The 25,069-nt window shown below is 35.2% G+C and overlaps 1 protein-coding gene and 1 non-coding gene across 2 annotated transcripts; both read right to left on the minus strand.

Moving 5' to 3' along the window:
* Positions 1-3,910: 3,910 nt before the first annotated feature.
* LOC133876575 (small nucleolar RNA R71) lies at positions 3,911-4,017 on the minus strand. The gene has a single exon (XR_009901569.1). It is a non-coding gene; the product is annotated as a small nucleolar RNA R71 (small nucleolar RNA).
* Positions 4,018-13,657: 9,640 nt separating this feature from the next.
* Positions 13,658-15,083, minus strand: LOC133876124 (uncharacterized). The gene is made up of 4 exons (XM_062314409.1): positions 14,574-15,083; positions 14,408-14,467; positions 14,249-14,321; positions 13,658-14,160 (listed from the first exon to the last, which is right to left on the minus strand). Exons 1-4 carry the CDS (start codon positions 15,081-15,083, stop codon positions 13,658-13,660), a joined length of 1,146 nt encoding a protein of 381 aa, XP_062170393.1.
* Between the last annotated feature and the right edge of the window lie 9,986 nt (positions 15,084-25,069).

The raw sequence follows: 25,069 nt of genomic DNA on the forward strand, positions 1-25,069 counted from the left end.
TAATGAGTACTCGCAAGCGCACGAATCGTTTGCAATATAGTGTGTGCAAGTGCGAGGTCAAATCCACAGGGAAATGGTTAAAATTTAGTGTCTTGTCTAATCAATTTTATTTTAACCTAGTTCCAAAGGTTTGAGGGTTGAAAAAAAGAACAAAAACACTTAGCAAAGAGATGAAGTGAAATATGCAAATAAAAAGGAACTAAGGCTAAGGAATCTACCAAACTAAATCCAACAACTCACACTCTTAGTTTCCACTTGAACACCCAAAGAATATTAAGCTTTGGATGTCATTCAAATTTCTTAACCACAAACTCTAGAACCATTAAATGAATCCAACTCAAAGATAAATCACAAAGAGTACCCATTTGAAATCAAATCATCCAATGTATCCATTCAGTAAACAAATCACAATGGATATCATCATTCAAACCGATAAAACAATGTATCCATCGGTTGAAACACATTAAATGTCCTATATCTACCACCAACCACATTCATTGCAAAAAATAAAGCATTAAATGAATGGAATTTGAACAACAAATATGATATATCATTAAAAGTGCAAGTAGTATAACAAGAGTGTGAGTGTCATCAATGGAAAGGTTTCATCCTCAACCTTAGTTGAGGTTACTAGCCTTCCATGACTAAGAACACCACAAGAAAATGAAGAACAGACATGAAAATAGAAGAAAAGCTTTACAAAGACAAATGTCTAAAGAAAAGAGGTACTGACATCAACTACAAAATGCACGAAATTAATCCTAGCTACTGCTCTCTGAACTCTCTCAACAAGGAGGCATGGCTATGGCTTTTATAGAAGGAAATTAAGGCTAGAAACCCATGTAAAATGACTCCTCTAACCCCCTCTAGGGTTCCTCTCTTGCTAGAGACAACCAAGGTCATGAAACCAACGTGTTCTGCTAAGAAAATCAGAGAGAGAACTGCTTTTTGTCATGGAGAAGCTCCTGATTGGGTGTTCTGGCGCGCTTCTGCAAAAGTAAGTTCTGGGAAATTTCGATCGATTGACTTCGGGCAAAATTCGATCGATCGAATTTAAGTTTGATCAGAAAACCAAAGCATCAGAAAATAACAAGGCTAAAGGTCTAACTAATGTAAATCAAGAGGTCCAAATACACAATATTTGGCACTCATCATATATCACCCCCAACACAGGTATATATGAACCGTCTGTCCATATGACCTCCATAATGCACCTTAAAAACAAAGTCTCGTCTAGTCATCTTCACAAAAAAACAGAAAGTGCAAAAAATAAGTAAATAATCCAATGCAAGAAATAAGTACAAATAAATAAATAAGCAAGAAATAAGCAAACGTGCATGCTGTGCAGTGCATTATTAGTGTCATGCATGCATGCACAATGACCCATTAACCATAATAGAATATAGTGCACAAATCCGGTGCTAACCATATAGAATATAGTGCACAATGACCAACTCCCACTATGGCCCCTCATATAATAGAATATTCATCAATAGGGGACCAGACCAACTTCAAAAAGTCAGAATAACACAACAGAAGCTGCCTTTTTTTTTTTTTTTTTTTTTTTTTTTTTTTTATAAGTGAGAAGCTGCATTATTTAATAGGGGACCACATACCATTTAGACCCACTCGGACACTACACAACAAAACCAACCAGACTAAACAATCAACATCCTGTAAAGGCAGACATTAATCTACTGACCTTTTTCCCAAACATTCATGTAAAGCCAGACAATTCACTCGACATATGGCCCTACTACTAAATCAAACACTAAACAATCAACATCCCAACTAGTAAAAATGCCATATGAATTTCCCTCTTTCTAAATTTTGGCAATAATAAGTGCTGAATGTTACACATTCAAACCCCTTAATTTACATATGTTAAGCTCTTAGTTTTGTTATAATTTGATGTTTTGTGTTGTTTTTGTGTTTTCTTGTATTTTTCAGGTTTTAGAAGAAAAACCGATCAAATTCCAAGATTATAATAAAGTCAACAAACTCACTTTTGGATAGATTCAAACACCAAATCAATTTTGAATTTAAGGAAAGAGAAGTTGGCAAAAATTCGTTATCTTTGGAAAGAATCCAGAATGAGCACGTCTCAGTAATTTAATCATAACTTTCGGCTCAAGTATCAGATTGCAACAAATTTGGTAGCGTTAGAAAGTTAATAAGAAAGGAAACAAATATGTCAGAAATAGGTTTTTCCTAATTCGGACGTTTTCCATGCCAAAATCGCCCCGAAATAAAAGACCGCAAATTTGTACGAATTTTGGAATCCTTTTCCTACTTGGATAGAAATTTCAGAAAAGGAGAAGACTTGTAATTATTCTTTTTGGACTAGAAAACCTACTTAGAATTGTAATAGGAATTCTAAAGCTTCTAAAGCTTCTCTAATCCCTATAAATAAGACTCTAGCCTTTGAAGAAAGACACAGAAGCTTTGAGGAAGAATCAAAGACTACATCAAGGAGGTTCTTTCTAGTTTTTATTTTCTTCCTTTATTTATTTTCTGTATGTATATAATTTTAGTTTATATTAGTTGTAACTAATTATTTAGTTAGGGCTCGATTGAAGCCCTAATCATGTCTTTTTAAGTTTTTCAATTTGTCTTGCTACAATTTATATATTGATGCTTAACTTGATTAATTCTAGTTTCTTGAATTCCTCGCATGTTTATGTTTAGCTAGCATATTCTTGTGGTATGGATTTGTTATTTATGTCAATTTAGATGACTGAGTCCTGGGCATAATAGAGTAACGGAAGAACCCCGACACAGGTTCTTAGATTAATCAACATAAAGACAACTGGAATAGATACCATATTTCAATCTGAGTGTGTTTACCGATTTCCATAGATTTATGCTTTCTTGAAGAACAACTTAGTAGATACCATGCTAAATCCTTCAAGGAAGAAAAAAGTTAGAGTAGATACCATGCCTAACTCGTTGTTTAGGGAAATCAATAGTTTTAGGAGAAGATACCATTCCCTTGTGGCTGGTAAGCATTAAGCATCATGTTATGATTGTAGTATTGTGTATATTGCGAATCTTATTTGAGTATGATTAGCGGTGGATATCGAAGCCCTACCTTTTCTTCATAGTATTTTTAATTCAATCTTTTATCCTGTCTTATTCAATATATCGCTTTTAGGAATTTCTCTTTAAATACAATTTATACTAATCCTCGTGGGAATGATCTCGTATTTGTCTGCTATACTATTGTTTTGATCTTGTGCACTTGCGAGTAAAACGTACAAGTATTTGCCTATTTATTTAGGTAGATATTTGCACAACAAGTTTTTGGCGCCGTTGCCGGGGATTGTGTTAAATTTTGTTTTTAAAGTTTTCCTTTTATTTTAGTTATTTCTGTTTATGATAATCTAAAAAAAAAAAAAAGAAGGCTTTTTTCCTTTAATTTTTATTTTTGTTTTTGTTTTCCTTTATTTATGCTTATGTTCATGTAAAAAAATTAAAAAAAATTAAAAAAAAAAAAAACGTATTCAAAGTTGAGGACGACATGGCAGAAGTACGTGTAGAGAATCCACCCGAGCGGAAGCCAATGAAGAGTTCCTTCATACCACAAAATCCAAATCAACCCTCTTGCATTGCTTTTCAACCAAATTTGCAAAGCAATTTTGATTTGTCTCCGTTGCTCAATATGGTTCCACACTATAGAGGCACACCTACAGAGGATCCATATCTACACATTCGGGACTTCTTTGATCTTTGCAAAACTCAAAACATCCGTGGCTTAAATGCGGAAGGAATCAGGTTAATTCTCTTCCCTTTTTCCTTGAAAGATAATGCTAAGTTATGGTTGAATTCTTTGGCTGCAGGGTCTATTCACAATTGGGAGGAGTTGATCACAAAGTTCTTGAAAAGATTCTTTCCAGCCCAACGGACTAGGCAATTGAGGAGGGAGATTCAAACCTTCCAACAAAAAGATGGAGACCTATTCTTTGAGGCATGGGAACACTTCAAGGAGCTACTTCTAAAATGTCCACATCATAATCTATCTCAAGACGATCAGGTACAAGCTTTTTTTGAAGGTTTAAATTATTCTAAAAAAAGTCTTGTAGATTCAGCTTGTGGAGGCACGTTAATGGAGAAGAATAGCGAGGAGGCCATAGAACTTTTTGAGACTTTAAGCGAAAACTCCCAACAATTTTCATCCTGAGAAAGACAAGGACTCAAAGGAAAGGGCGTCTATGAAGTAAATGTCAATAATGGCGTTCAAACTCAGATGGCTACCATGGAGAGGAAACTGGACATGCTAGTAAAAGCCATGACTACTCATCACATCTCTCCCATTCAACAGATTGCTCAAGTTGAGGTATGTGCCATATGTTCTCATTCTGACCACACCACTGAGACTTGCCCCATGCTTTCATTTACAGATCAAGAGCAAGCAAATTATGTGAGCCAAAATAATTATCCTCCAAAGAACAATCCATACTCCAACACATACAATGCAGGGTGGCGAAACCATCCCAATTTTTCATGGAGTAACAATCAGAATGTGCAGAATCTACAAAGGCAGCAAAGAAATTTCCAGCAAGGATATAACTATCAAGCTCCACCACAAGCGGTCCAACCAAATCCAAAGCCAAAGAAGAATGACCTCGAAAGTGCTCTACTCCAATATATGACTATACAACAACAGAGCAATACTCAGACCAGTCAAGCTATCCAAAGATTGGAAACACAAGTGGGGGAGTTGGCCAAAGAGTTAAGTGAGAGAAAAAGGGGCGAATTCACAATAGAAGCTGACTATGAACAAATCATCAACCACCTCAAAAGAGAAAGAGAAGAAGAGCTTCAAAGTCAGTTGGTGGCTAATCCTAGTGGATATTACGTGGAGGATTGGAGTTATTCCTATCATGAGCAAGCTATCACAACATTGATGAGTGAAGAAGTGGTTGAAAATCATAAGGAAGAGGGGAAGGAGGAGCGAATTGAGGTCACACATGATCTACAATGGGAAAAAGGCAAGAAAGTGAGCACTGAGGCTTCTTCAACATTAACTCCTATTCCCGAATTACCAAGATGCCATGAGAGTAGTCTGCTAGGACCATTAGACGAGCAAACTGAGGTCATCAAAATAGAAAAACTCTATGAGTATTCTCCTCATAGTATTTCAGTTCATGATTCCCTTCCGGATGAGAAATTGTTTGAGAATTCTCAGATTGATTTACCCCGATCTGTGAAAATTAGGATCTACCTTTTTGTAGGTAGAATTCATTCTCTATGGTCCAAGAGAAGAAAAGATTGGTGCTTCAAGTTTAAACTCAAAAGCTACTACCAAAAACGCTCGAGCAGTCTAGGAGCTCAAGCGCATCTGCCCAGATTAGTGGTATTGAGGCCACTGCATGCACTACAAATCCATATCCTTTAAAGAATTCTGGTTTTGTTTTTAATTATTGTTCATTTTATTTTGGTTAATTTGAGTTTTATTGTGGTTAATTTTAGTTTCTATTTTTATTTTATTTTTATTTTTTTAGTTTTCCTTTCCTTGGTTTTGTTTTTCTAGTTTTGTTTTTCAGGAACAAGTGTTTTTGCATTCAAGTTTGGGGGTATGCTACGAGCCATACCTAGTCCAACCAATTTTCTCATCTCCCGGGTATGATCTTTCCATTCTATCTACACATTGAGGACAATGTGTAATTTAAGTTTGGGGGTATGGGACACACACACACTTTTTGTTAAAAAAAAAAAAAAATGAAATTGCATGTTCATGTTATTTTTAAGACTTTGGTTGATCTAAAAATTGTGATTTAAATTTCATTGGTGAGCTTAGAATGTTGAACACATGATCATTTGAAATTGATGCTAAAGTCCTACTACTTACTTTTGGCATCTAAGGATTCATTTGTTTCAATCTAAACTATCACAAGCACATTAGCATATAATTTTTGAGGTATGATATATAAACCTGATTGTGTATTTTTCAATGTCTTAAGTGAAGCTGGGCGACTTGTTAAATGGATACCTTGGCGTATTTATAACAATAATAATAATAAAAACCATTTTTGAAGCTTTCACCGAGTAACTGGACTTCTTGCCTCATTAAGCAGTGAATGTTCGCGTCAAAAAGTGAGAAATTCAGATTGGTTAAAGTCATGACTAGTTTAGTTCTGTAGCCTTTTTGACTCGAGTTAGTAAGCTCTTAGGGGTGTTTCAACACTTAATGCCTTAAAACCATCTGGTTTGGGAGCATTAGTCTAACACTCGTTACATGGGTCAATTAGAAAGCTTAAGAGAACTAAGCATTGCACAGTCTGGGAAAAAAAATATAATAAAAAAATAAAAAATAAAATAAAAAGTAAAAAATAAAAAATAAAAAATAAAAAAATAAAGCTCTTGCTATTATGCCTTGGTTATTCAATTTGATGGGGATCCCAGTGAATTTTGAGATATTGAATCATTGCACATTGGAATCAATTTGAAGCCTCATGATTATGTGTTAGTTCACCTTACACTGAATTGAACTTATGATGCCTGAGCTTGTCGTTTGTAAGTGGTTAGACTTTGGAATTCTATTTTATATTGAAGATGGAGTTTATCTTTCTAAGCTTGCTAATGAATGAGAATCATAATTTTGGTGACACTTAACTCTTTGGAATAAACATGAATTTTGGCATAATGTTTGTGGGTATTATTCATGGCAAACCCTCACGAAACTTCACTCGTCCACTAGGGAGTCCTAGGGGTTTAAAAGGCTTATTGCATACGCTAAATGCAATCGTGTTTCCCGCGACAGAGGAGGTAGAGTAGTGATTGTTTTAGTTTTCATTTTATTTTCAATTCTGCATTGCTAGGGGACTAGCAACATGTAAGTTTGGGGGTTTGATAAGTGCTGAATGTTACACATTCAAGCCACTTAATTTACATATGTTAAGCTCTTAGTTTTGTTATAATTTGATGTTTTGTGTTGTTTTTGTGTTTTCTTGTATTTTTCAGGTTTTAGAAGAAAAACTGATCAAATTCTAAGATTATAATGAAGTCAGCAAACTCACTTTTGGATAGATTCAAACTCCAAATCAATTTTGAATTTAAGGAAAGAGAAGTTGGCAAAAATTCGTTATCTTTGGAAAGAATCCAGAATGAGTACGTCTCAGTAATTTAATCATAACTTTTGGCTCAAGTATCAGATTGCAACAACATTGGTAGCGTTAAAAATCTAATAAAAAAGGCAACAAATATGTCAGAAATAGGTTTTTCCTAATTCGGACGTTTTCCATGCCAAAATCGCCCCGAAATAAAAGACCGCAAATCTGTACGAATTTTGGAATCCTTTTCCTACTTGGATAGAAATTTCAGAAAAGGAGAAGACTTGTAATTATTATTTTTGGACTAGAAAACCTACTTAGAATTGTAATAGGAATTCTAGAGCTTCTAAAGCTTCTCTAATCCCTATAAATAGGACTCTAGCCTTTGAAGAAAGACACAGAAGCTTTGAGGAAGAATCAAAGACTACATCAAGGAGGTTCTTTCTAGTTTTTATTTTCTTCCTTTATTTATTTTCTGTATGTATATAATTTTAGTTTATATTAGTTGTAACTTATACTTTAGTTAGGGCTCGATTGAAGCCCTAATCATATCTTTTTAAGTTTTTCAATTTGCCTTGCTACAATTTATATATTGATACTTAACTTGATTAATTCTAGTTTCTTGAATTCCTCGCATGTTTATGTTTAGCTACCATATTCTTGTTGTATAGATTTGTTATTTATGTCAATTTGGATGACCGAATCCCAGGCATAATAGAGTAACGGAAGAACCCCGACACAGGTTCTTGGATTAATCAACATAAAGACAACTGGAATAGATACCATATTTCAATCTGAGTGTGTTTACCGATTTCCATAGATTTATGCTTTCTTGAAGAACAACTTAGTAGATACCATGCTAAATCCTTCAAGGAAGAAAAGAGTTAGAGTAGATACCATGCCTAACTCGTTGTTTAGGGAAATCAATAGTTTTAGGAGAAGATACCATTCCCTTGTGGCTGGTAAGCATTAAGCATCATGTTATGATTGTAGTATTGTGTATATTGCGAATCTTATTTGAGTATGATTAGCGGTGGATATCGAAGCCCTACCTTTTCTTCATAGTATTTTTAATTCAATATTTTATCCTGTCTTATTCAACATATCGCTTTTAGGAATTTCTCTTTAAATACAATTTATACTAATCCTCGTGGGAATGATCTCGTATTTGCCTGCTATACTATTGTTTTGATCTTGTGCACTTGCGAGTAATACGTACAAGTATTTGCCTATTTATTTAAGTAGATATTTGCACAACAGGCAACAATCATGAAGATTCAGTACCCTATATAAAAATACCCAAAACAAGAATCACGTAGAGATAAAAAATGGCTACATTGTCTATATTACCTCTAGTGTCCGAAAAACCCAACTCCAAAATGCAGAGCAACACGTAGATCAGCACACCTCTAGCAAGGCAAGGCAACTCCGGCAACCACGTCCAGCGACGCACCTCTAGCAACCCACGTCCGGCGACGCAGTGCCAAGGTCCGAGCAACGTAACTCCCGTGAACCCCGGACGCCCGCGAGCTTTAGATCCAAGCCTTTGATTCGGCCCTACCCCAAAACCGAAGCCCGGCTGATCGACACCTCTATGAACTCGGTCGACTGGTTCTACCTCCGCCTGGCCTGATTGCAAACCTGTAGAAGCTGGAAAATATTCGACTAACCCTAAAATAAGACAAGTCAGTGTTCAATAATAAGACAAGTCAGTTTTCAATATGGTGAAAAAGTGGCAAAATTGTAATATTTTGCCACTTTTCACCTCATACGTGTGTTTAAGGCAAGCAGGGCATTTTCGTAAATCCGGATTTGTACAGAGGGGCAATTTCGGGCTTTTGGGGCTAAAAATATCACGTGCACGGCAGTTGACTTGTTTCCATCCAATTTGATGACTTAAACTGACAGAGGGGGCCAAAAAATGAGAGGTTGGTAGTTTGGGGGGTCGGAGTGCAAGGGTTGGTAGTTCCGGGTGCCATCGAGAGAAAGGGTGGTAGTTTGGGGGGCTAATATATATTTTTCTCTTAAATTTAATTGGAGCTGAATAGAATCATTGTTGTTCTCCATAATCTTATGTAACTACAACTATATTTTTTATGCAATTAAAATATGAAATAAAAATTATATATATTTATAAACAATTAAATATAAAAATAATTATAGAAAAGAGCAATCCAAATATATATATATAAAAAAAACATTTAATTTAAAAGAACAATCTAAATATAAAAACATAACCAATATAAATTTTTTATTATTGTAGTACCCATAATATTAATTGGATTAAGTAGGTCTTAATTGAAAATTAAGATTTTTTTTACTTTCTCCGTTAACTGAACGTTGACTGAGATTTACAAAGGATCAAAGTTCCCATTGCGAACGATCGAGGACTTGTTGTACTATGTGTCAGAAGGTACATCCCACACCGTTGACATATACGACAAATAGTACACGAACATTTGAGGACCATACAACAAATGTTCACAATAGTACACAAACATTCGAGATTGCGTACCGAACGTTCAACAAGTGGCAAGTTAGCTCATTCTTATCATTTACAATTTCTCCCTTATAAATATCTCACCACCTTTTTGTTTTATTCTGTGTAATCTGGCACTTTGAGCCCCATTACTATAGTAAGAGTGTGAGAGATGCTTCGATGTGAGGAAGACATTTCGCTGTAACGAGGTAATGCTCTTAATTAGTTCAAGCTTGTTCTTTTGTAGCCATTATGTTGTCGATTTATCTTTCTAGTTGTTTAATCTTCTAGTCGTTATTATGGACTTAATACTAGCTTGATAATAGGTTTAGTATTTTGATGATTTAATACATTGTGATTCTAGCATGATGTATGGCTTAGAACCATGTTAGAGTATTACTAAGATCCTAGGTTAGATTAGTTTTGGTTCTTGCCAGGAACGAATGTTTGATCCCCTGGCCAAACGTTCCATCCTCGTTTACCGAACATTCGTGGTTCAGGCAAAATACCTACTTTGAACTTATTAGAGCATAGAATCAGTTTTAGTTCAGGAGTAGGACTGATGATAGGTTTTTTTCATATTTCGAGGTTGTGGAGCCTAAAAAGGACTTTGTGGAGGAGTCATATGATACAATTGAGTAAAAACTCACATGGATATACTTGTATGCTTAAATGCTTTAATGGGATCATGGTTACAGATGTTATTAGCAACGTGGGACACTCAAGGCCGGACTCGGTCGGGCTCTTAATGATGGACGGTAGCGTACATATTCGGGACACTAATGTTGTATTACAGGTCCTTCGGGATAGCGCCAACCTTGCCTGGAATGAGTTAATATCTTGGGTAGACCATATGAAGTTAAACTATGACATGATCTCTTATTACAACATATATTATATATATACTGCATCCATGATGACATTGTCAAATGATAAAATGTAACATTGCGTATATGATTTATAAATAACTGAGCTCACTACATAATAACCTATCACCATGTTTATTATTACTCACTAAGTCGTGAGGGGTCAGTACAGTGCCTTACTGCCTTGTCACTTGTCAGTTTCAACTTTCAAAAAAAGCCATGCCTTGTTAAAGTAGGCACAACATTTTATTTTTTATTTTTTTAAAAAAAAAATTAATTTTTTAATTTTATTTTAGGCAAAGAATTAAATGTGCCTCACTACCTTGTTAATTAAACGATGCATTTTGAAGAAAGAGAGAGAGAGAGAGAGAGAGAGAGAAAAGGCTTGCATCATCTTCAACCTTCGTCTCTTCTTCAACTTTTGTAATTTTTTTTTAACCTAATTACAGAAACACCTTGAATAGTGACAACAAAAGAAAATCACAGTGGAGGGAGAAAATCACAGTGGAGGGTGAGCGAGTTGCTAAGGGTGGGCAACTGGAACATATGTATAAAAAAATTTTATGGATAATTGAACCATTGGTCTCTAGAGTTGACCTAAATTACGAATCACTTCCTGTGGTATAAAAAATTATTGTAAGGTCCTTGTAGTAAACTAAAATTACGAATTACTCCCTGAAGTTGTTTTTCGTCTACAAAGTTAACAGAAACTGTTAGGTTGCCACGTCAGACCAATAAAAATGCAACACGTGTCACTTTTAATAAAAAAATATTAATATATTAAAAATTAAAAACCTAATTTTATTATTTTTTTTTTAAAAAAAAAAAAATTAGGTTTTGAAAGTTGAGAGCGGTATTTGACCCCTCTCGACCCCTTCTCGCTCTGCCCCGGACAATTCACTACATGTTTTTTTTATCATACGATCTTGGTGACATCTCCCATGCCATCATATATATATATGATTGACCAATGACCAAGGCAGAACTAAAATTTTAAGAGAGGGAAGATAGAACTAAAAATAAAATAAAATTTTTGAGGTAACATTAATTTCATTAAATTACCTTTTTTCTTTTTTTAATTTTACAACATTTTTTAAATTTTGGAGGCCCAAACCTTCCTAAAGCAAGGGGTAGTTTCGCAGTTCAACTTGACACTCCAAATTTATTGTTATCGCCATGAGAGCTATTCTTCATTTAAAAATATATTAGAAGTACACAATTTTTTTGTTTAAATGTTTTACTTTACTCTTTTTACACACGCTTTTTTAATATATAATGGAACGTATCCCGTGCATTGTGCAAGTTACTTTTATTTTTATTTTTGACATGTCTATACATGAGGGGAAGGGAAAAGGAAGGATTCGAACTAATGATCTCCACTTCATAAGGCGTGGTTTCCAGTCGATTGAACTATCCCTTTAAGACAGCGTTGCGCAAGTTATTGGCTCAATGTGGTTGTTATTCATTTTGATGGATAACGTGGAAAATTGAAGGATTTCAGGTTGATTTCGGCCACGCATGTCCTCTTCCGCAAAAAAAAAAAAAAAAAAAAAAAAAAAAAAAAAAAAAAAAAACCTTAATGGTGTGTTTGGATATTGAATTTTTGAAATCAGAATTGAATTTTTATTCTCTTTACGAATTTCTAGGCAAATAGAGTTTAGAGTTTTTTTTGAAATTGTGTTTGGGTGTTGAATTTTTGAGATTGAAAAGTAGTGTTTTTTAATAGTAGAAAATGATTAGAAATGATTGGAAGTATGAAAAGTTGTATATAATGATTGGTGTTATGAAAAGTAGTATGGAATTATGATTAAAATAAATATAATAATTAAAAAATGACTATTAAAAGGAAAATTTCATACTTAATTAAAATTAATTATAAAATTTAAAAAATAATAAAATTGCAACCCACGTGCAGCCCAGACCAAGAGAACATGCTGCTGGCTGTTGATTCCCTGCAGTTCGAGAAGGCCCAGTCCTCATCTTCACTGTCCATTTCTTGGTTTCCCATTTTGCCCCTAATCATTTTGTATTCCCTGTTGGTCTAGGAGATCGATGCTATGTGGATTTATGCCCAAATAAAACTATTTTTGCTTTTAATTTTAATTACATTGCTTTTTTCAATCTAAAAAAAATACCGCATTTTTTGTTTAATATAAATTAATTTACTTTTTAAAATCCAAGAAGAATACCTCTTTTTCTTCTATTTTTACTATAAATTAATTTTCGCAAAATATCATTTAAAAACCGAAATTAATGTCATTTAACTTAAATTAATTTGGGTAAGATAAATCTAAGACAAATGCACACATATAATAATGTAAAATAAAGAAAGAAAAAACATACATAAATCTATGGAAAGAAAAAAAAAAAACCACGCAGGTCAATTCCGAACAAAGCTTGGCAGCCAGTCAAATGCATAGCTCCATTACAGTTCACGAACGGTACTGAAAATAAAACAGTTCAAGTAGCAATCTCTAGAAATATCCGACATATATTATACAATAAACTGAGTCCGGTAGAAGCAACAGAGATGCATAATAAACAATGGTTTCACATCCCACCCGCAGTACAAACAAAACCAAACCACTTCAGGCAAACATGACAACCAACAAAAACAATATCCCTAAGAAACACAAGATGCAAATCTCTGTAATACCACAACATCGCATAATGCCCCCGACGGTCCACGGCATGCCCGACGCGCTGCCCTGAGCACGTAAACCCACAGAGTCGTCATCATGTACCGCTTCTGGCAAATTTTGCATTAACTCATCTTCCCAATAAAAACCTCCGGGATGATTCTACAATAACACATTAAAACAGAATGAGACTGCCATTGTTAAATACAACAAATGTGTCAAGAATCAAAAGACATAAAAATGTGGCTTCAATGTGAGACCTGCGATTGCTTATGAGTTCATACCTTGCCTAGGGGACACTTGTAAAAGCGTCTCATATAGTTTCTTTTTGTTCTTGAAATGAGGAGTGTCATGGGTCCAGCACCACATGTACAATTCACCTTAACGTTCATATCTACTTGGTAATGCAGCATAGAACAACAAACTTCTCATGTACAGGTAGACTATTTGACATAACAAAATATGAAATTCGAATGACCCACACAAACAACATACATATTAGTCAATTTCACATATTTGTCTTACATTGAAAAGTCTTATCAACCATAAAACAATCTCAACCATATCAAAATGCACGGGCATTATAAAAAATATTACTTCAACATTATAATTGCCATTTTTTTAATTATCTCCATCTTCGTTTCCATGTGCATTATCCCACATTACTTGTGCAATGCCTTCTCTAAAATTGGCCATTTCAATACCAGCTTCAAATGAGAAGTCATACTGTCCTGAATGTGAGGGGCCTGCCTCATCATCATTGCCATATGCATAAGGTTGCTCATTCATCCCTGGTTCTGCTGCATCAGTGCCGTTGAATATTTGATCATTTGGATTATGTGTCCCGATGAAGTTGTGCAGTGTACAGCATGCCATTATAATGCCAGGTTGACGTGGCAATAAGTACTTATGCAATTCGTATAAAATACGCCATCTCCTCTTCAATCTGGAGAAGCAATTCTCAATAATCATTCGTAGTGAGGAGTGTCTGAAATTAAACAGTTTCTTGTATCCACGGGGTAGAGGCCTATTACGAAAATGGGAGAGATGATACCTCTCCCCTTTATAAGGAGGCAAGAAACCTTGCATGCATGAGTATGCAGAATCAGCCACATAATAGTGCCCTTCATAAATAAAATACCCAAAGTTTATTTAAGAGCATGAAAATCTATGATGGATAGAAAATTACGCAATTGTATGCAACGTACTAACCATCTATAGGCCACTCAAAGCCTTGGTCAGTTGTAACAGCATCCTTAAAAATGCGGCCATCGTTCGCGGTTCCCTCCCAGCCAACGTACACGAACATGAATAACATATCAAAATTGCATATTGCCATAATGTTATGTGTGCACTCATTTTTGTGGCCACCAAAGAGGCGTTGGTGCTTTGTGCCTTTATGTGTGTGCCATCGACTGCACCAATACAATCCTGTAATAATTTTCAAACAAAAATAAACTTAAAAATGTACATTGTTTTACAAGTTTTGAACAGTGGCATTGATAGAGCCGATGTGTCATAAATGAACAACACTCACCTTGAACCAAGGATAATATTTAGGATTATCGCGTACATGTGGGTACACCCTAGTCCTGTGTCTCACTTTGATGTAGACCTTGGCCAGATAGCCTATTGCTCTCAACACCTTATTATAATGTCGGTTTATTGTCTCCGTGGAGTGTTGAAAGTGATCTGCAGCGATCCGCTGCCCTTGGCAGTGCCCAGTAAGCAAAAGAAATATAGTGACACTTTCCTCAACATCAAGGTTCCTTGTACTTTCTATGAACTGGCGCTCCCTCAACTCAAAACACAAAGATATAAAATCCGGTGGCTCCATACAAAACATTTGAAAACACGGCACTGGGTGACCGTTCAACATGTATGTTATGTACATGGCCCATCGTAATGGCAAGTTGCGTTGCGGCATTTTGGTGTTTTCATTGTCGTCTAATGAGTCAATCGCACTCACTAAAAATAAAATCTGATCATCAAGTTCCTCGTCTCTATCTTCATTCACAGGTACAAAAGGGAGGTTAGATCCATCCATCCTACTAATAGAGACTTAGTTCAATACAGTTTAAAATAATTTGGTGAATAATACCATCTAACACATTCAACACTTAATTATTGTTACATATACACGTAGTAAAACACATTGCACCAATTAAACTTATCTCAAAGCTAATAGCTAAAATACATTAAACTAACATAAAATAACTTGTCTCATAGCTAATAGCTAAAATACATTAAACTAACATAAAATAACACATTCCACCAATTAACTCAGATTGTCAGTCCAGGGGCTTGACCTTTGATAGCCAAAGCAATCTGTGTTCTTTGTTCCAACGGAGAAACAAGTTTTCAAGTTTTTCATCTAGTAGGGCAATTGATGTAGCCACGTAAGTATCGAGTGTAATTTCAGCCTACAACTCATTAAGCACGGCGATTGCTTGGTTTATTGGAGGTGCAGATTTGCCAGTGCTTAATTGTTGTGTCGAACTCAAGTCCTGCTGAGTCTGCTGCTGTAAGGATTCTCTTCTTGCCTTCGCTAGCTCCCTCACCTCATCGTACATAGCCTGCTTCGAAGCTTTTACCATGGCTTTTGTTTCCCTGGAGGATTTTTTACCTGAGGATCCTTTCCCTGAAGATCCCATGCTCACGCCCAATCCGATACCGCGTGCCAGGGCATTTCCCCTACCCCTTGTATCCTTCACCATTGGCTCTTTCCCACTACGGCGACCTCTAACAAACGAAGGTCCACCAGTCTCCTCATCATGTGGACTGCCAAGGTCAACAAATGTGGGTGACGGATAACCTTCAGGTTGACCTCTACGACCTACCCCACCATCGTACACGTGTATGCCTTCTGTCTGCATACGGTCCATAAGATGTGCTTCCTCATCGGTGTCAGGCGGGGATTGTGCGGAGGACCGACAGAGAATGCCAGTTGCTGTGGACCGATCGAATATGATCCCGAGTTCCTCGTAGTTACGGCACCCTCTTGCTTTGAAGCGAGAAATTTTCGGATCCACCTACGGAAACCAGAAAAAATTATTATTCCCCAAATAATATATAAGAGTGATCATACCAAGCTAGTTTGGAATAGAGCATATCATCTTCACACGCTCCCATTGCGTCGGGGTCCCACAAACTGTGTTTAATATTGGATCCCAGCCAAAGCCAGTTTTATGATTTAACAGACCAGAAAAGTCTTTGTAGTCTTTTCGCAACGTTCCATACTTCGATGATAGCTGGCTAGGAGTCTAGACTTTACTCGCCCTTGGATTCAAAACATTGGTTAGCTCCACCCACAATGCAGGGTTCACGGTCCCTCGGATGATGGAACCATTGTGCACACATTAGACTAAAAGTTGGACCAAAAGGTCCTCATCCTCTTGACATTGAGTCTCGTTTTCTCTAATATAGTAAGGAAAAGTATGGCTATTATAAAAGTATAGTAATGGCTTACGGAAAAAACTTCAACCATGCAAAACCAACAAAAAAGTTCACATATTTTTACATAACCCCCTCGAACTAACACCTCGTTTTCTATGTCTCCCAAAGGACCCAAACTACCAATTGCATCAATCTTCTCCCTTAAACTACTAAAAAATGTCCCTACTAATGACAAAGTTACCCCTAATTTTATATATTTAAAAAAACATATAAACTAACATAAACGTATTAAAACAATAAAAGTAATAGAAAAGAAAAGAAAAAAAGTGAAAAGGAATCTTAATAAAAGAAATCCAATTAAAGGCACATGTCTTTAACATATAACTGAAATTTGTATTTTAATTTAAATAGGGAAAAAATAGTATTTTAATTAAAATAGAAATTTACACTTTATCATTAAGTTTAGCTACTTATTACTGAAAATGCATATGTGAAAAATACTTTTTTTTTTCTTTTTTCTTTTTATTAATAACTTGTAATTCTCCCTTACTCTATTAATTAATAAAAAGTAGAAGAAGTCGTTCTACATTTAATAGTATACATTATACATGATATATTTTCCAGATTTTATAGAAAACCAGATGAGTTTTTTACTTTGAACAACTCACAACTACTTATAAGTGAACACGCATTTATATAAAACAGATAAAGAAAAAGGTTGTGCGTAATACCTTTCGAATATGATTAGAACTAATCGCTCCTAATAAATTGTGCTTCCCGCTTCTCGTTAGATAAGGTTGTACACCATGTAAATTCAATTAGTTCAACATTGTGACACATGAGTTCAATATTAAAATATTGTTTTTAAAAAATAAAAATAAAATAAAAAAAATAAAAAAATAAAAAAAAAAAACACATCGCTAGGAAATTGCATTTGCCAAAAAGTCATTGATTTGAAAACGTACAAAACTACATTTTAAAATTGCAGGTATGAGATACTTATTTGAAAGTGCAAAATTGGACGAATAATATACCAGTACATAATCTGTTTGAATTGGACAAATTATAGTATATATATTCCATTTGTTTGATCAGTTTTGACATATAAATATAACTAGTGGCAAAAAACTATTCTAGCAAACTAATAAAATTAATGAAAATTAATCTTCATCCGGGTAAAGTGCATTTTTATAATATAATAAAATTGAAAAAGTATATTTACAAAAGCATGTCTCTAATATGATCCGAAATAAATATTGTTTCTATTTTAAATTATAATAACTATGCCGGTTTATTATCTGCTACATACTAATGACACGTGGTATTCTACTCTCAACGAAGATGGAAAATACACGGGGATTGACTTCTGATTTTTTTTCATTTAAAAACTAGTTTCATATTCTACATTTAATAGTATAATACATTATATATTTCTCAGATTTAATAGAAAACCGGTCGAGTTTTTGAATAAAATTACAAAATTTTGTAAAACAATTTCGAGCAGATTGTTGCATTTCCAAAACCTAAAAAAAGAGCAAATTTTTTTTTCGTTCCCGTTTTTCATCTTGATGTGAAATATTTGTTATTAATAAATCAATCCAATTCTTTCTTTCGTTAAAAATTGATAAACAAAACTTATTTTGCAAAACCAATAGCTCGACGAAAATGAGCTCAAGATAAATATATATATTGCATTCAAACAGAAAGAACACCATTCAATAGAACATTCAAACAGAAATTACAAAAAGGAAAAACATTCAAACGGAAATAATTGTAAAGGAATTAAATAGACCATGATAATAAAAACCCAATAACTATCCATTAAAACTCATTGGCAGTGCTCTTGGGCAACATTACAAACAACTAATAATTAAAAAAAAAAAAAGGAACAACATACTAATCTCAAATTTATAAAACTAATCCTCCAAGACCGTGTTCTGGGACTGACCATGTGGATTGGCTTCACCGGAGGAACTGGGTACCACGAGGAGTTGGAACCACTGGATGAAGAAGGTAATTCCGAGTGAAGAGCATTCTCCGATGTCATGGATGGATTCTGCCTTTCCAATGCTCCAAGTTATAGGCAGTGCACGACACTGTGCGAGGCCTCAAATCAGCCTCAAATTAGTCTTAGGATACTCAGAACACGCTGCCCTAAAAACGGTAGGTTAAGGTTAGTAATAAGAAGTAAAAGCCATTGAAGGAAAAAACTTAAAAAAAATACATACCGATCAAACTCTTGTTCAAGATCTAATGGGGAAGAAATGCGGGATATTGCGCTTTGTGAGGACAACGGCCGTAAGGAGGTGATGTATGCCTGAAAAGCACCCTGACACGCTGCTACCTGGCAATGGCTTGTTGAGGAGAGTCGTCCTCACACAGTGTAGGAGTAAAATGAGGGAAATTATTTTTGGGAAGACAGTATGAATTGACTAGGTTTGGGTGTAATGCACGGGTATTCCGAAAAACAGTATGAATGGACTATGGAAATTCAAGATTGATCTAACGGTTGGGAAGTTAGTAAAAAAATGTGGCCTATCGTGAACTAATCAAAGCCATAATGCCATCTGATGCATCGGGGGTGGAAAAAGCTGAAGAGACATGCATACACGTATACCGTTGAAATGCGGAGTTATAGGGTGTGGGCACTCGGACGGAGTACCTAAAAAATAGACGTTTCAAATGATATCTTATCCACCTTATACGAATCCAAGGGCTAGTAATCACCCGAACCTAAAAACACGGTGTAAATATTTTACACCCAGTCCAATTTGCTACCTTCACACGTCTGACAGCTTTTAATTTTTTTTTTTTTTTGTTTTATTCAAACCTTGTTTCAAGAGACAAAGCGGGAGTGATTGGGTGTGGGCGTGCAAGTATCGGTACATAGCGAGTTGACGGCACATATGAGATTTGATTTACAAGGTATTTCATCCAATGGCTATTAATGGGGCATATTTACAAGGACGGTGTTTATCAATTACACCGAAGACCAACCTGCGGCATATTAGCCTGTACGCGTGGATCCACTTTGTCCTGGAGTTGCGTCTAGTTTTGTTGAGGCAATAATGGGCATTGTAATTCGAGATTCATGTCTAAAAAATTCTTGAATTCGGGCTTTTACTCTGGTTAATTGTGGGTTGCTGGGTTTTGAAAAAAAAACCTGAAAAGAATCAAGATTCTTTTTGGTATCCAAACAAACCATAATAAGAGATTCTTCTACATACCTGAACACAAGATTGACCACATCTATTTGCAATTTGGGGACACGATTTCAACACAATTAAAGCACTGGAATATGGACAATTCAAAAAATCAAAACCATGCTCGATCATCACTACAAAAAAAAAGATCATTAGCGGCGACTTTTTGTCGCCGCTAAAAGTCTTTTTGTCGCCACTATTGATCAATAGCGGCGACATGTGGCCGCTAATGCAGTCGCTGCATATACTCCACCTCTAAAGATCAATAGCGGCGACATATAGAGTCGCCGCTAATGTTCGCTCAATAGCGGCAACAAATGTCGCCGCTAATAATATTTTTTGGCGCCGCAAAAAAATTATAGAATGGAGGTCATTGTCGCCGCTAATGATCTATCATTAGCGGCGACACCAAATGTGGCCGCTAATGTGCTATCATTAGCGGCGACATACGGGTCGCCGCTAATGATATGAAAAAAAATTAAAAAAACATTATTAGCGGCGACAAATGGGTCGCCGCTAATTATATGAAAAAAAAAAAAAAAAAAAAAAAAAAAAAAAAAATTATTAGCGGCGACATACGGGTCGCCGCTAATGATAATAAAAAAAAAAGAAAAAAAAAGAAAAAAAAGAGAAACCCATCAAAAAGACCCAGGACTGCAAATGACTTCATAATAAGCAAAGAAACATGAAAAATTACCAAACAAAGTCCTAATTTTTACTTGTTACTATTCTTGTAATCAACATTAACATTCAAATTAACACAGAATCCAACAAAAAAAAGCCAAAAAAAAAAAATGCATTAAGCATGCAAATACAAAAGAAAGGGCCAAAAAAAAAAAAAATGCATTAAGCATGCAAATACAAAAGAAAGACCCAGGACGTGGGTCTCTTGAGAGGACTGCGAATGACTTCATAATAAGCAAAGAAACATGAAAAATTATCAAACAAAGTCCTAATTTTTACTTGTTACTATTCTTATAATCAACATTCACATTCAAATTAACACAGAATCCAACAAAAAAAGCCAAAAAAAAAAAAATGCATTAAGCATGCAAATACAAAAGAAAGGGCAAAAAAAAAAATGCATTAAGCATTCAAAATACAAAAAAAAAAAGACCCAGAACGTGGGTCTCTTGAGAGACCCACGGCTGGATCTCTCAAGAGACCCACGGCTGGATCTCTCAAGAGACCCTGCTGTGGGTCTCTTGAGAGACCCAGGATGTGGGTCTCTTGAGAGACCCACGGCAGGGTCTCTCAAAGAGACCCACATCCTGGGTCTCTTGAGAGACCCACGGCTGGGTCTCTTGAGAGACCCAGGGACGTGGGTCTCTTGAGATGCACAATGGTGGTCGTCGGGAGAGAGAGAAGAAGAAGAGAGAAGAAGAACAAGAAAGAAGAAAGAAAGAGAGAAAAGAAAACCATGGAGAGCTATGGAGAGATGAGAGACGGATCAGATAGAAAGAGTAAAGAAAGAGATATTCTGTCTCTAGAGATTAAGAGAGATGAGATACTTATGAGTGTGTGAAAAGGAGAAAAAAACAAAAAATTTAAAACTTTGCATTTTGTTTTGGCTGTGCGCGCGGGACGCGAAAATTTCGTGTCCCGCGCACTGTACTCCAAAATTTAGAACCAATTTTTAAGAAAAATAAATTTAAAAATAATCTAAAAATAAAATAAAAAATATATATTTTAAAAAACAAATTAAAGAAAAAAAAATAAAATAAAAAAACATTTTTGTTTAAAAAAAATTAAAATTCAAAAAATTTGAAATTTTTTTGCTGCAGGACCCCAAAATTTAGAGTCGTTTTCTTCCAAAATGGCTCCAATCACTTATAAATTCAAAAATAATATATATATATATATATATATATATATATATATATATATATATATATATATATATATATATATTAAAAAATAATTAAACAAATTTTTGTTTAAAAAAAATAGAAAATTAAAAAAAATTAAAACCAGTTTTTATTTATTTATTTATTTATAATTTTTTGTTATTTTCTATTTTTCTTAATTTTAATAATTTTATCAATGGTGTCATTTTTCATTATGAGAGAACATTGACATTTTTTGATAATTTTAGGAGGAACATTGACATAATTGATAGTTTGTGATCAATCATGGTACTGTACATGTGATCGATCGTGGTACGATTTATGTGGTCGATCGTTGTACGATCTATGTGATGCAACGTGGTACGATCTATGTGATCGATCGTGGTACGATACATGTGATCGATCGTGGTACGATCTATGTGATGGAACGTGGTACGATCTATGTGATCGATCGTGGTACGATACATGTGATCGATCGTGGTACAATCTATGTGATGGAACGTGGTATGATATATGTGATCGATAGATTATCCGATCAATCATGATAGATCAATATGATCGATAGATCATCTGATCAATCATAGTAGATCATCTGATCGATCATGATAGATCAATAGGATCGATAGATCATCCAATCGATCATGATAGATCATCCAATCGATCATGATAGATCAATAGGATCAATACGTCATTCGATCAATCAAGGTAGATCATCCGATCGATCATGATAGATCATCCGATCGATCATGATAGATCAATGTGATCAATAGATCATCCAATCGATCATGATAGATCAATAGGATCAATACGTCATCCGATCAATCAAGGTAGATCATCCGATCGATCATGATAGATCAATGTGATCAATAGATCATCCGATCAATCATGGTAGATCAATGTGATCAATAAATCATCCGATCAATCATGGTAGATCATCTGATCGATCATGGTAGATCATCTGATCGATCATGCTAGATCAATAGGATTGATAAATCATCCGATCGATCATGATAGATCAATAGGATCGATAGATCATCTGATCAATCATGGTAGATCAATAGGATTGATAAAATCATCTGATCAATCATGGTAGAATATCCGATCGATCATGATAGATTAATAGGATCGATAGATCATCCGATCGATCATGATAAATCTACAGGATTGATAAATCATCCAATCGATCATGATAGATCTATAGGATCGATAGATCATCTGATCAGACTAATGCACAAGGTCGGATGGTCTATCGATCCTATTATTTTATCATGATTGACCAGACTATCACTACAAAAGGATCTTATTATTCTATCATTACTATTATTTTTTTGGGAAAAGTACACATAACCCCCTTAAACTACAACTCAATTGTCAATGTACCCAACAAACTACCAATTGTGTTAATGTCCCCCCTTAAACTACTAAAAAATGTCAATGTAACTCCTAAGACCAACAAAAAGACAAAAATGACCTTAATTTTTTTTGAATAAGACAAAAATGTCCTCATAAATTCAAAAAATTAAAACTAATGAGGTGGTTGTTTGAAGGGGTTATGTGTACTTTTCCCTATTTTTTTTTTTTTTTTTTTATTGTGTAGGATCAATAGCGGCGACCCAAATTGTCGCCGCTATTGACCAATTATTAGCGGCGACATTTAAGCTATTGATCTAGCATTAGCGGTGACTTTAGAAGTCGCCGCTAATGAATATGATTTATTATTATTTTTATTGCGTAGGATCAATAGCGGCGACCCCAATTGTCGCTGCTATTGACCAATTATTAGCGGCGACATTTAGATATCGCCGCTATTGATCTAGCATTAGCGGTGACTTTAGAAGTCGCCGCTAATGAATATGATTATTATTTTTTTTCTATTTTTTTTTATTGTGTAGGATCAATAGTGGCGACCCTAATTGTCGCCGCTATTGACCAATTATTAGCGGCGATATTTAGATATCGCCGCTATTGATCTGGCATTAGCGGTGACTTTAGAGGTCGCCGCTAATAAATATGATTATTATTTTTTTTCTATTTTTTTTATTGTGTAGGATCAATAGCGGCGACCATAATTGTCGCCGCTATTGACCAATTATTAGCGGCGACATCTAAATGTCGCCGCTATTGAACTAGCATTAGCGGCGACAATAGAAGTCGCCGCTAATGAATATGATTTATTATTTTTTTTTTTCTATTTTTTTTATTGTGTAGGATCAATAGCGGCGACAATTGGGTCGCCGCTATTGACCAATTATTAGCGGCGACATCTAAATGTCGCCGCTATTGATCTAGCATTAGCGGCGACAATAGAAGTCGCCGCTAATGAATATGATTTACTATTATTATCTTTTTTATTTTGTAGGGTCAATAGCGGCGACTCCAATTGTCGCCGCTATTGAGCCATTATTAGCAGCGACCAACAAGTGTCGCCGCTAATGATGGGTCAATAGCGGCGACAAATGGTCGCCGCTAAAGATCTAATGTATATTTGCGGCAACTTTTTAGCGGCGACAGGTTGGTCGCCGCTAAAGATCACTCATTACCGGCGACCTCTAAATGTCGCCGCTAATGAGGTGTCTTTAGCGGCGACTTTGGTGTCGCCGCTAAAAAGTTGGCCGCTAATGTGCAAATTTCTTGTAGTGTGGTCAAATCATTGAGAGTATCATTTTAATGAATTTGAAATAGATAAATGCGACGTATTATAACTCTTTTCAACATGGTTAATGTGACGCTATTAACTAACTCTTGTATTAATAATAATAATAATAAAACTTCAATTGTTAATTTGAAGTGACACATATCAACATTGTTAGACAATTATAAGAGAATAAATCTATGACAAATGCTATATATTGGACAAGTATTAGTACATTCCATCCATCAAATTAAAGCTGATATGATGTGGTCTTTCCAATTACGTTACATATATGACAAACCATTCATTCTGATATAAAAGTGATAGAATGACCTATTTAAAATTTGAGTAAAACTTAGAGACCATATTCTTTAAATTAAATTCAAATCAAATAAAAATCTTGGGTCTATATATGATTTTTCAAAAAAAAAAAAAAAAAGCTAGGCTAGCTGGCAATAGCTGCCGCCAAGCTGATAAAAGGCAATGACGGTTTTCCATGAAGCAGGGCCCTAGCTTTCCACGCAAGTCGTTAACCGCTACAAACCTCCAGTACTCCCAGATTTATCGCAACCCACAAACCACCCCCACCTCTCTTTTGGAGTTCATTGAGGCAGTGAGGATAAAATGTGTCAGTTTATATAGTTTTGTAGTTGTAAGTAAAGAAATTAAGGTCTTCTGAGGTCTGCTTGTGTCTGCCGCATGCACTTCAACAAACACAGACTTCCTTAATTACACACTACGTACGTACGTACTATCTTCTCTGATCTTCAGGTCTCTCTCTCTCTCTCTCTCTCTCTCTGATTTCCTGCTATATATGTTTTTTATACATTAATTGTTCGATCAGTTTATGTTAGTTAATTTCCTGCATGCATGTATAATATTTTCACGTACAGTTGAAGGGAGATTATACTTATATATACGTCTCTTCTCCAGGTTTTAACCAGCAGCAATATTA

Source organism: Alnus glutinosa, chromosome 8 (genome assembly GCF_958979055.1).
Source record: "Alnus glutinosa chromosome 8, dhAlnGlut1.1, whole genome shotgun sequence".
Lineage (NCBI taxonomy): Eukaryota > Viridiplantae > Streptophyta > Magnoliopsida > Fagales > Betulaceae > Alnus > Alnus glutinosa.